This window comes from Octodon degus, unplaced genomic scaffold (assembly GCF_000260255.1).
Source record: "Octodon degus isolate 3935 unplaced genomic scaffold, OctDeg1.0 scaffold00216, whole genome shotgun sequence".
Lineage (NCBI taxonomy): Eukaryota > Metazoa > Chordata > Mammalia > Rodentia > Octodontidae > Octodon > Octodon degus.
The window spans coordinates 1,338,500-1,351,460 of record NW_004524792.1 but is presented as its reverse complement, the minus strand read 5'-3'; the positions used below and the strand labels follow the sequence as shown (position 1 = coordinate 1,351,460).

The following is a 12,961-nucleotide window of genomic DNA, read 5'->3' as shown; positions in this document are numbered from 1 at the left end:
AGCTGTACCTCGGTTTGCTCACATTCTTAGTCACCCTGTGGCCCTTATTGAGGCCCGTGACCATGGAATATCGGAGGGCCATGGCTACTGTTCTCTAATGGTTGCTGTGGCGAAGACAGGTATATTTTCTTAGCACCAACTTGTGATCACAGGATTGCTGAAATTCTTCAATAGAAAAAAGCTATAAATTGCTCTTAGGAAAATAAAATTAATCTTCAATAGGACAACCAGATGACAATGACCTTTCCACAATTTTAATATGCATTTTTAATGAAAAAACACATTTCTCATTCATTTAACTAACACATCCAAAAGAAAAAGGCAAAATATTGTAATTTCAAGTATGCTAGCAATCACTTTTTGTAAGATATACAAGAACATTTCAGCAAGTTTTATAAAAATCTGATGTAAAAGTTAAGCAAGACATTTTAGAAATAATAGAATCAGTTTAGCTAACCTACATTCCTTCCAAGGCATATTTGTACTTCTTGTCATGGTTCACAAACAAAAAGAAAGCTTCAAATTATTCTTTTAAATCCAAATCAACTGATCATGCTAGCCTAATGCAGAATGGTTCATCAGGATGCATTCTGATAAAAGCCACCAACACAAATCCTTGCCCTTGGTACCATGTACACGCACATTTAGAAAGACCCATTACTAAATGCCTGGGGCACTCCTATAGCAAACTTCAAGGCACCCTTACATCTGCCTCACCTGTGATCCCCACAGCACCCATGCAGAAGGAAAAAATGAAGTTCCCACATTACTAAAGAGAAAACTAAGACAACTCCTTAAAAACCATGTAGTCTGATCAGTGGCATAATACATTTACCAAGGGCCTTGGGATCAGGACAGGGTCTGCAATTGCTACTAACTTACCTTCCTAACTGCACTGATCCAAAGCATCAGAACACATGAGTGCCTTCAGCCTGGAAAACAGAACAGATGTCTCACAGAGTCAGCTCGGGCCTTCAGTACGCTGCCGCACTCACAGTAAGACCCTGTGACGAAGATGGGAGTGGACTGAGGCGAGGGCGAGAGTGGCCTTAAAGACTGCAATGTGGCCAGCTTCTACCAAAAGGTACACTAGAACGAACTGAAAAAGCACTCCAGTTAGGAAGCCAATATTCAGACCAATGGGAGAGGGTACAGGAACAGAAAGGCAGGGAAGTTTGCATCTGAGTAACTCCAAGGGTTTGGCATATATCCATATAAATATCCCTGAAATTTCTTTGAGGTAGACAAATTTTATGAATGAACTTATTTTGTGCTTTAAAAAAAATTGAGGAGGGATCCTAGCTCTAAGATTAGCTTTTAAAAACTTCTATGTATTTTTTAAAAACTTTCGGTAAAGTGCTCCGATGCCGCCATTTCATTGCACGCTAAAGGACTGACATGAAGATCTTACAGCTAAAGAAGCAACGGCAAGTTGGGCTGTGATGACCAAGGTCTGAATGTGGACCAAAGCTCTCGGCAAGTTTGCACCTTCCTAGAACTTCTCACCTCCAACCATGCTGTTTCCTCTGCAGACTGTCAGTCTGAGCTTGAGCTGACTTTCCCTGCAGCCTCCCTGGATGTCATTAGATCCAGAGCGTTAGGTCCAGAGTCAGGTGCTGCTGTGGTGCTGCCTGCTCCTGCTTTCCAGCCTGGCTCGCAGCTCCTCAGGGTCAAGAGTGGGAGCTTGTTTCATAGTTTCAGCATCTGCCTGCGGGCGCACTCAGCTACCCAGGGCCCCAGTCCCCACGATCTCTCAAGGGGGCCTATTTCATGTAGTTCAACAAACTGGAGGTTTGCTGCTAGTTCTTCACATGAAATTCAATGAATTATCCTAGGAATCCACTTTTATTCCTACTTTTTTACCAGGAAAAGTTAATCTACCAGGTCTAGGAACTTGGCTACAGTCTTGGTTCCTCTTTCTGATTCCATTTTTAAAATTACATTAAAATATCCTTATGCACTTAGTGAATAAAACTGAGTCACATAAATGGCAACAACATGTTGACATATAACAACCTACACATAGATCTTTTAGTAACCAGATTATATAAAAATAATTTTTTTGTGTTTGAAGCCCATTTTTAAACAATTAACAGATCTGAGAATTTGAACTGACACTTGAAATACTTTCAGAAAAAAACCCACTATGTACTGAATGCAGGAACATAGGTGCTCAAAGGGACATATCTTTGCACTTGCTTTGCCCCGATTTCTGCTACGTAGATGGCTCCCGTCATGTGGTCGATTTCTAGGAGGTGTGGCAGAGTTTGGTCTGGCAGCTGGATGGTGCTGACCACAGAGCAGGTGCCAATGCTCCCCACTGGGGGCGCGGCCAGCACCAGCAGCCTGCTGAGGCCCAGTTGAGCCACGATCAAGTGCTTCCCATCCGGAGTGAATCTGGGGGAAGACCATTCACACAGCAAGCTTACCATACACGCTGACTTTCTCAACATTTCCATTCCCTACAGTGCTGACCAACAGCAGGCATTTAGCAGCTGAATGATTCTTTTAAGAACTTAAAATTGACCTGATTCTGTTAAGAAACCTGGGATAGCAGAGACAAAGATTAGCTTAAATTTAAAGCAAAAATTATCAATAGGACAGTATTAAAATAAAACTAAAAGAACTCTAAGCTACATTCAAACTTCTACTTTGCTTATTCATTTAAAAATTTGCCCAAACTTCCAGGAGACATCTAGCATACTTTTTTTTTTCTGATACTGGGATACCACAGAGCAGTTTATCTGGCATTTTAATTTATCCAACATTCAAAAATCTAAGGTCAAATTTCTCTGTACACTTGTTTCAATCCATTTCCTCTTACTTTTTCTTTTCTTTCTTTTTTTGATGATACTGAGGGCCTTGCACATAGTAGACAAGCATGGTACTACTGAGCTATATCCCTAGACCCTCTGCTTAAAATTTACAATGAGTATTTTAAACCTTCATCTGGCTAGTCAGAGGAAGTAACACAAATCAATTAAAATGAGCATTTCCAAATACACAGAAAAAAATCACCTGACAGAAGAAGGTCCTTCGTCTGTGAAACAGTCACTCCACGCTCCTAACCACTCCCCAGTGTCCTTATTGAATACTTGGATTCTTTTATTTCCTCGATCAGCAACCCACACCTGAGAAACCAAAAGCACATCCACTGGGAAAAGGTTAGCTACTGAACAAGGAAAGACAAATGCTTATCTTCTTTAGTTTCACACACAATATCTCAGTACTCAAAAGACCTGAAAGAACGTCTTATAAAGCCCTCTGTCTGCACTGCGCTTACATGTGACAGATCCACAATCTCGTGGCTGTCTTGATGCTGTCTAGTGCATGAGACATGTGATTAAAACAACTAAAAAAACTTGAGTAGTCCACAGTACCACAGAGGATGGATAGGAAAAAGCCAGTGATTCTTCATTCTTCTAACAAAGCTCACTTTCACGGAGTGCCATCAGCCTGTCAGTTCCAGGGTTAGGCAACAAGACACTTAAATGAAAGCAGCCTTGCTCCTTAGGGACTCAGCAAGGGAGGTATGTATTTATTCTTGTATCACTAAACCTATACTATGGCTAAAATTCTCAACCATCAAATACGACAAAGGCTGGGAGCTTCTGATGCACAAGTAAATAAGTAAATAATTTCTCAAGGTCTTTTCCTGATCTAGGATTCTTTCATAAAGGTGAGGAGGGTTCTGGGTCTCAGACAAATGATCAAAGAGGAAACAGTCTGCATCCTACACTGACTGCTACTACACAATAGTGATGGCGAGCCTGCGCAGAGCACTCAGCACGCGTTCCACAGGCTCAACCTCACACCCTTACAGACTGACAGAATTTTCTTTTCTATTTAATACTCAACAAATTTTGATCATAAGAAATTCTCTATAAAAAACCAAGTCTTGAACTCCAAAAGGAATGAAATGGACATAGAAGGATGAGGTGATGATTATGTAAGTTAAACTATCTTAAATGCTTCCAATAGTACTGCTGTTAGAAAAAGCAAAAGCACATGCATCCTAACAGTCATCTTCACGACTCAGTAATGCCAGAAAGCTCTCAGCAGGTCATCTCCGAGGCCTCCCAGGACACTGCTAGCCATGCAGTATTTGCCTGGGAGGAAGGTTTCCATGCTGTGGAGTTTGGACTTTTTCTTAGTTACAAGGAAAATAATTAACTGAGTTCAGAGGCTAACATGTAAAAACAGAAGTCTATCTTTCTAGTCTAGTGCTCAGTTTATATATAAAGTGTGGACCAGGGAGATAGCTCAGGGGCATAAGCACCTGCCTGGCAAGCATAAAGTCCTGAATGTGATCCCTGGCACATAAAAAAGTTCATTTGGTCAGTTAACTTCTTATGGTAGATAGGAGTACTTAATGATCAAAACATTTATACATGGTTATCACTGAAGAACTCCAAATTAGAAGGTTGTCTGGTTTGCACAAAATCAAAAGTAGAAATAGATGAGGTGTATACTGGTATACGGGCAAGCAGCGTGGTGTATCTACCGGGAATCCAGATGCTCTGTCATATAAGAAATACCTATGACTACTATGCTCCAAGCAGTAAGACATTAAGCAAGAGGTTCAGTGTGTGCCTTTATATAGCCTACAACCTATTATAGGAAATAGACAATTAAATGACTACAGTATACGTGACAATTGACATAAAAGAGATTAAAGGCCACAACTGGAAAATGTGAACTTAATATAAAAACGTTTGCTGGAAGTTTGGTTGTACAAAGACAACCTCAATGTGGTATGCCTGCTTAGAGGGTTGTTAAAAGACAAAAAGGCGGACAGAAAGGAGAGAATTGCATTGAAATTTGCTAGTGAAAGCTACTTTCAGGAGAGAAAAAAGGTTTGAAGACTAGCCTCTAGTTCAAGCTCAGTTTAGGAAACTGAGCAAGATCCTGTCTCCAAGTAGGAAATAATAATAAAAAAAAAAAAGAATGGAGATATAGTTCAAATGCCCTGGGCTCTATCTCCAGGACCGAAAAACAAGATTAATCTCTTCTACCCATTTTCAATCAACACATTCTTTGCTCATAAGCTGAAAGAACTGAAACATTTCTTTTTGCCTGGGAGGGCAGCACTTCTCAGGTAACTTCATTTGTACCCACTGTTTTGTTCTTTCTCATCCACTCTGCACGTCATCGCATACCTGAGGACCCCTCAGCACAGGATCTGGCATCGGTGAGGCTCCCAACTCCAGAGGACTGCTCAGACTACCTACTAAGCAACACGCACAGCCACACATCCGAGACACACACATGCACAGGACAGCGATCTATACGAACATGCCCAGGCAGCCAGATCTAGGTACGCTTACACACACATGCATGCGCAACTGTCCAGACACAATGACACTGTATTTTTACCCGGCCAGCTGAATCAAGTGTAACACTGTGCGGTATATTGAATTTTCCAGGCCCCGTCCCATTTTCTCCATGCAGCCAAAGGATCATGAAATCTATAAACGATAAATATTTGTAGTCACCAGATCAGATAGAATGCCTTCTACATTTGTATGTTACATTTTTCAAATTGCCAAAAACTATTTACTTATGTCTCCACTAACTTATTCTCTCCTGGCTTCATATACCCACTTGCCTAATTTGTACACTGCTTCAAACAATCTACTTCTTGAATTATCTCCATTTGAATTTTTTCACAATTGCTTCAAAATCACTGTTTAGTATTTATGTCATCCTTTTCCTCAAACTGGTTCCTCTTCCCAACAATGGTATTTGGTATTATTATTTCATTGAGCTTGAAAACTCACGATATGTTTTTTACGGTGTGTCTCCCTTGTTAACCAATCTACAATTCTGAACTGTGGTCCTCCAAACATTTACCCATATCCTAACCTCTTATGCCTGCAGATAATAGTAAATTAGGAATCCTGAGTTAAGATTATCATGAATTTAGAGTTAGGTCCTAAATCCTTAAAATGGAAAGGAAGAATATTTAAAACACAAAGACCAAGAGAAGGGGCCCGAGGAAGATGGAGGCAGAGATGAGTGCTACCTGACTGAGTACGACTGAGGCTAGAGGAGCCTGAGTTTTAGACTTCTGGGTCCCAAAAGTGGTGAGAATAAATTTACTGTGTTTTAAAACCACTCTGAAGTGATTTTTAAAGGTGGCTACAGGAGCTAATACATTGATACCCTAGCTATTTCCTAAATTTGGTATGCTTCCTTCTTTCACAGAAGTTTTTTTTTTTTCATAGAAGTTTATAGGTTCTAGATTTGCTCTACCCCACCTTCCTTCAACTATGACTGATCAGATTCATTATTAAGTGATAAATTGTCTACAGAACCTCCAAATAATGGAACTTATGAGATACACAGTCTGCCAAAGAAAATGTGTACACACTTAAGGAAAAGAAAAATAGTACGGAATTTTTCAACAGATGGTGTTACCCTCATATAGGGGAACCCTAGAAGCGTTGGATACCACAGAAAGCCCACTACTCTGTCAATCCTTCAAGAAGAGTTGAAGATGTATGGGCAGCAATCTCACTGGACACCCTGAGGTGACCGAGCAGTAGCTTGCCATTCCAATAAATGTCTGATGGGTAATGACCACCACCTTGAGCACCTCTTATACCTGTAGAGGCCAAAGGTAACTTGTATCAATCTCAGGGTGTCCTAATAAATTTAGTATTAAAATATTTATACAAGTTTTTTTTCCCTTAAGTGTATATACATTTTTTGATACACTCTGTACATCTAATGTAATACTGTTTTTTTTTTATATAAAACTTCTGCTTTTCCACCTGCTTAGGCAGATGCAGGGACCAGGGTTCAATCACCAGCGAGCTGTGCCGACCCTGCCCCTGGGGCGCTCTGAGACAGACTGAGCCTGGGCATGGTGGCACCCGCCTATAATCCCAGCTCTCCAGACTCTGAAAACAGGAAGTTTTCAGAGTTCCTTCTAGGTAGTGAGACCCTGTACTAAACACATTTAAAAAAAAAAAAAAAAAACCCTCTGTTTTTCAAAAATCATTTTATTGTAGGCAGCTAAATTAGACCGAAATATTATAGGCAGTCAGACGGGCCAGGCTCTCCAGGAGGCAATACAGAACACATGGTGATTCGGCAACTTTAGAAGAGACAGACACTCCAGTATGGGCCAGACCTCAAGACAAAACAGCAAACAAATGCAGCCACATACTTCCCCAGGGATGGGCATCAGGGACTGATATTCTAACTAGGTATCAGTCTCCTTGAAAGAGTCTTAAAGAGTCACTAAGCCAACAGGAAGGGACTTCTCCTGTATTCATGCTGCTTGTTGTGATTTGCTTCCTCATTTGGTACTATAATCAATTTTACCTGAGCAATGGTGCTTGTAATCTCATTGGTTGGCCATAGTTTGTCTCACCTCATGCCCACCTAAGCGAGTTCCCATGTTCTCTAGCAACTTAGATCTGCCTCACTACATGATAAAAGTCCCTCGAAGAAACAGCTTCCCGGGGACCACCCACTCGGGGGCCCCCCTTCAGTCCCTCTCTTGGACAGAAGTCTTCATTCCCCAATAAATATATTCTGCTCTTAACCTCTGTTTGTTCCTAAAATTCATTCCTCGATTTTAGAGAACACAAACTTGTCCCAGGTACCTTTCAGGTTGGGAGTTTCATTCTCCTATACCAATTTTTCTACCAAAACTTTCAAGAGTCTCTATAGGCCAGTGATGGTGAGCCTCTGGGTTGCGAGCTGCACCAGTGCTATAGACAAAATGCAGTTTCTAAACTCTTCAGGTAAGTTTCAAACACACCCTTAATCTTATTTGCCCACTGATTACCTGGAGACCTTGTAAGGAAAGGCCTGAACACTGGCCAGCCCAGCCCCCTCCACCAAGAGCAATGCAGTTCAAGGAATACTTCATGAAATTCATCTTGTCCTACTGCTCTAGTCAATTTCGTTTATCCTTCTTCTAATGTTTTATTTGCAAAATTATTACCATGGATTATATTTCATTGTCTCATAAAAAATAATAATTAACCTACCTTCACTGCTACTTTGTAAGGACACAGAATAGTGCCATAATGACAATATGGCTAGATAATTAGCTTGTAGGACACCTGACTCTGGGATTATAGATTCCTAACTTCATTCTTAACTGGATAAACTATCCATTGATCTCAAAATGACCATAAATTCTCAAACTCCCTCTAGTTCTTCATGGAGGAAACTTCAGCCATTGGTGAAATATAAGCACTCATGACAGCAGAATTACTCACTACTGACACTCCTATCAAAATTTTCGGTTTCTCCTGGTAATGTGTTTTACTCTGTTACACAAAACTTCAATTCTATCACAGTAATGTACTATACTATGTATTTAAAAAATTAAATCTAATTTATAAAATAATATTTTACAATACCACATAAAATTAAGCCATGTACCTTGGGACAGTTTGATTAATCTGTTATTCAATCCTCCATCTCCATCAACAATATAAATGTCTCCTGTGTCTTCCACATATAATTCTGCAGGATTATCAAACTGCAGAGGATTCAGTCCAGTGCCTTTCTTGCCTGCAGTACCCAAGACTTGAACAAGATCACCAAATGAATTGTACTTCTTAACAGTATGACCATAGGATCCTGTAAAGCAGACATGTACATGCCACAAATAAAACCACTAGGTAACATACAGTTTTCAAATGAGCAGAGGACAAAAATCTTGTAATTACAGTGAGAAGTTTGATAGACTCAGATAATTTATTGCTATGACAGATAAGAAACAGAATATCTAGTACAGCTAAATTTGTTTATGAATTAAAATCTTACTCCAAAATAAGGAGACTCTAACTTGAAAAAATAAGCAAAAAATTAATGCATATAGAAAGTTCATGCTTAAAAAGTTACTTGTGGGCCGGGGATGTGGCTCGGTGGCGCAGCACCTGCCTAGCAAGCGCGAGGCCCCGAGTTCGATTCCCGGTACCAAAAAAGAAAATACTGAAAATAAGACCAAAAAAAGTCCCTTTGGAAAAAAAAAAAAAAAAAAAAAGTTACTTGTGCAGCACTTTTTAATCTCATGACCTTAAGAAAGCATTGCTTATAAAAGAAAATCAGGAAGCAAGCACAAAAGGAACAATTTACATTCAAAGCTATCATTTCAATCATTTATATACAGATCTTAAATTTTAGATCAACAAAAATCCTCTGTAATAAAACTTTAAAAAAAATTTCTTCTAGTGGAAACAAATTCAAAATTAAACCCATAAACTTCTCTTTTCTTAGAGAAAAGCAGCCTTTGAATTAAAATGACCTTATAAGTAAAAGAATAAAGCAGAACACTAATAAATATGGGAAATATATAAAGCAGTTAACGGAAATAAATGTGAAGGCATACAACTAACTGATAGGTATGCAAAAGGCTAACTGAATATGCTAGCGTGCCAGAAATAAACTGAGTCAGCATTATAATATGCACTATGAAAAGCGTATTCTTATTATACTTGATTTGTACACTTAAGCTAAAGTACAAAGCAATAACAAGAGTATTGTTAGAGAAAGCAAACCTCAAAGTATCTGAAGAATTAACCAGCAGGATAGAATATTAGTAAATAAAGTTTTTTAAGAAAATGGCTAATTGCAGCTATGTTTTCATTTAAAAAAAAAATCCATTCCTTTTAAAAATGGGGGAAAGAAACACAACGCCAACTAGATCTGTTGGTAGGGAAATAAGCTATAATGGAAAAAATGAGATGGGTTATGCTCTTTTTACTTCTGGGAATCAGGAAGTCTTAAGAATACATGAACAGAGTGAAATCAAAGACGATCTTGCGCAGTGACTGAGGGGAAAAAAAGACTAAAAACAGGTAAATCTCATTACAGTTTTAAAATAAACTGGGATACTCTACAGATTTTTTGTTTCAGCCACATTTTTACCATCTAAAATACATACAATAAGTGCTTTCTCTATTATCTGTGGCCCAGAAATCTTTAAGTTCTGAGAAGATGCATCGTGTGGTAATGGCATGATTTATAAAAACTTAGCCCTCATTAATTGATTTTTAAAAAAGTATCTGAATTACCCGGAAACCTGGGGAAACAGGCTGTCTTTCAAGTCAAGAACATGTTCAGGGTGAGGAAATGAGAAGTATTGTACTTTAATGATCCTGTACCTTCCTCCTTGCTAAGGAGCCTCCAGCCCTTCTCTGGTTTTGCTGCGTCAGTTCAGTGGCATAAATAAACTGCCTTCTCTGAATATTTCCTCCATCCTGTCATTTCTTTCTCTTTCTTTGGTAACAGGAATCAAATTCAGGACCTTGCGCTTCCCAGGTGGATGCCTATGCCAATGAGCTATAACCCTGGCCCTCATATCTATAATTTCAATGGTTTCTACTTCTCTTTTTAACATTGTTTACTAAAAATACCTGCTAGTGGGAAGGATTGCAGACATACTCTGTCAGACATATCTGTCCAAAGCCACGAGATGACCACCAGTTTCTTTGCACTCTGGACAACAAAGCAATTACAGCTTCTTAGCATAATCTTTCTCTCTCTCTCTCTCTCTCTCTCTCTCTCTCTCTCTCTCTCTCTCTCTCTTTTTTTGCAGTACCCGATATTGAACTCAGGATCCTGCGCTTGCCAGGCAAGCACTTATTCTACTGAGCTCTCTCCCCGGCCCCACAAATCTTTTTTGAAAGACAAGTGGTAAAGAAAATGAGCCAGTGATTCCATCAATTCTCTTTAGAAGTGCATCATTTTATCTGGCATTGTGGAAGAGGTGTGGCATTCGTTTGAGAAGAGTAACTGATGGCTTTTAAAGAGAAAAAGTCCCTCATCAACTCTGATTTTAACATTTATAAGCAAGAACAAGGACAAGGATGTGACTTCCAGTAAGGTGATTTAACAGCCATACCTACCACTTCCCACATCTGTGATCCAGACTGACTGCTCGTAGGGTGTACTGGCTGCAAACATACCATGAGGTGTATCAACCGTATAATTCCAGGCTCTTAGGAAATAACCATCCTCGGTGAACACTAAGACTTTGGGGATGCTATCCCCTCTCTGAAGGTATACAAAAATAACTGCTTAGATCAGATCCGTATTAAGGAACGGTAATCTTCACTTTGTCAAGAGAGAAACAAAATTGAAAGGTTAATTGAGAAATTTTGTAATGTCTGAAAAAATCAACTTCAGAACCTAGTATTTGCAGAATATCACATTCAAAAATAAAAATATTTACTCGAAACCCCCTAAGTCTCCTAAGTATGACTGAAATGTATACAGCTACTTAGCACAGTAAAACAGAAACTCCGTAATTTCCTTATGTTCACTTCAAAAAAAAAAAAAAAAATTCTCATTTTACTTACTTGAGCTACATAAACCAAGCCACTCAGAGAATCAACTGCAACACAGAATGTTGTTCCAGTGAAGTATTCTGGATAATTAGGCCAATCCAAATCCAGCCGGTAAAGAAGTTTCTCAGTTCTCCAGGAAACTTGAAAAACAAAGTTCCTTAATACCTTAAGTGAAACCAGAAGATTACAATTCAGTTTGCCCTCTAGATAAGAAAATGGGTGGGCTTGAAGTTTGTTGGACTGAACTGATTCCTAAGAAATGGGCTTACAAGACCCAAATGACCACAATAAACTCTGTAAATTATTTGAGGTTGTAATAGAAATTGAAGAAGAAAATGCCATCGAAGTCGACATTTTTTTTTTTTTTTTTTGTCTTTTTGAGATAGGGTCTCACTACGTAGTTCAGGCTGGCCTTGATTGAGTTCACTTTGTAGCTCAGGCTGGTCTCGAACTCGCAACGATCCTCCTGCTTCGGCCTCCTGAGAGCTGGGGATACTTTAACAAAGAGACCAGGCGACTTGTCAGAAGCTCGGCCTCAAGACCAAGGTATGAGCTGGTGCAGGAGGGGAGCAGGACCACCATCTAACATTCTAAGACCGCCGAGCAGCACCCCATCTAGACTACACGACATTGACTTCCTCACTAATCGACTTACCCCCGAGCCACATAGACGCCCATGCAAAATCACACATGCAATTAAAAACCCGGCGCCGGCCACGCAGACCCAGAATCTGGCCATTGCGAGACGAGCAGGACAGTCCGCAGGTCACCGCGCACCGGCAGGCAGCCAGCAGCGAGTAGCTGCAGCGCGTCAGCCGGACCCCAGACTGAAGCCCCGCGCTGTTTCCTGTACCGGTTCCCTGAAGGCGCAGGCGCTGACAACGGAATAAAATAAAGCACTGACTTAGACCGTAAAAAGTCTGAGAAGCCCAGTTCCGGGTTTCCAGCGCCTTTCCGCGTCTCCGCCCCATGTTGGGGGCCAAAAAGCAGGTCCAGGGACCACCCTTTCCCCGCCCCTCGGGGTGGTCCGAGCAGCAGTCTCGTGGCCACCAAAATAGGGGTGCCCAGAGATACGCCTTACACATCTGCCCTTTTATTTTTTAAACTTCATGATGAAAACCATTAAAATACAGCCCTGAAACGGGCAAATACGAAGAAGTGATACTAATAAAACGCCCCCTAAGCTCCTCAAAGGTTATAAGCCATCCTCAATTTTGAAATATATAGGCATCCGCTCTAGGCGCCTGCGTTCCCACATCAGGACCCCTCCGCTGGCTTTCAGGAAACCGCGGCCCAGACCGACGGCGCAGAGTTGAGTTTCCCGAAGCGCGACGGACGTTAGCGAAGGCCCCCAGGCCGGTGGGGGTTGCAGGGGAACCCGGGCGGGGCGCCCGGCGCTGGGAGCGCTGAGGCGTTCGCGAGCCCCCCTGCGCGAGGTCGACTCCCCTTCTCCCGGCTCCCGTGCGCTCCGACCCGGCCCGCTCGCGGAAGCCGCGGAAGCGAGGTAACAAAGAGTCCGTCCCGCCGTCCGCTCCCGGGCTGCGGGACCCGCGCGTTGGAGGAGCGCCGGGGATGCGCGCGGGCCGGGCCGCGAGCCCCGGAGCGTGGCGCTGAGGCGCTGCTGCAGCGAAGAGGCGCGCCCC

The 12,961-nt window shown here is 41.2% G+C and overlaps 1 protein-coding gene across 1 annotated transcript; it reads right to left on the bottom strand.

Annotated features, from left to right (window-relative positions):
• Positions 1-238: 238 nt before the first annotated feature.
• On the bottom strand, positions 239-12,300 carry Nhlrc3 (NHL repeat containing 3). Its single transcript, XM_004645061.2, has 7 exons — positions 11,974-12,300; positions 11,331-11,483; positions 10,878-11,025; positions 8,407-8,607; positions 5,377-5,468; positions 3,019-3,131; positions 239-2,397 (listed from the first exon to the last, which is right to left on the bottom strand). The coding sequence occupies exons 1-7, from the start codon at positions 12,055-12,057 to the stop codon at positions 2,145-2,147; spliced, it is 1,044 nt and encodes a 347-aa protein (XP_004645118.1). The 5' UTR covers positions 12,058-12,300; the 3' UTR covers positions 239-2,144.
• Between the last annotated feature and the right edge of the window lie 661 nt (positions 12,301-12,961).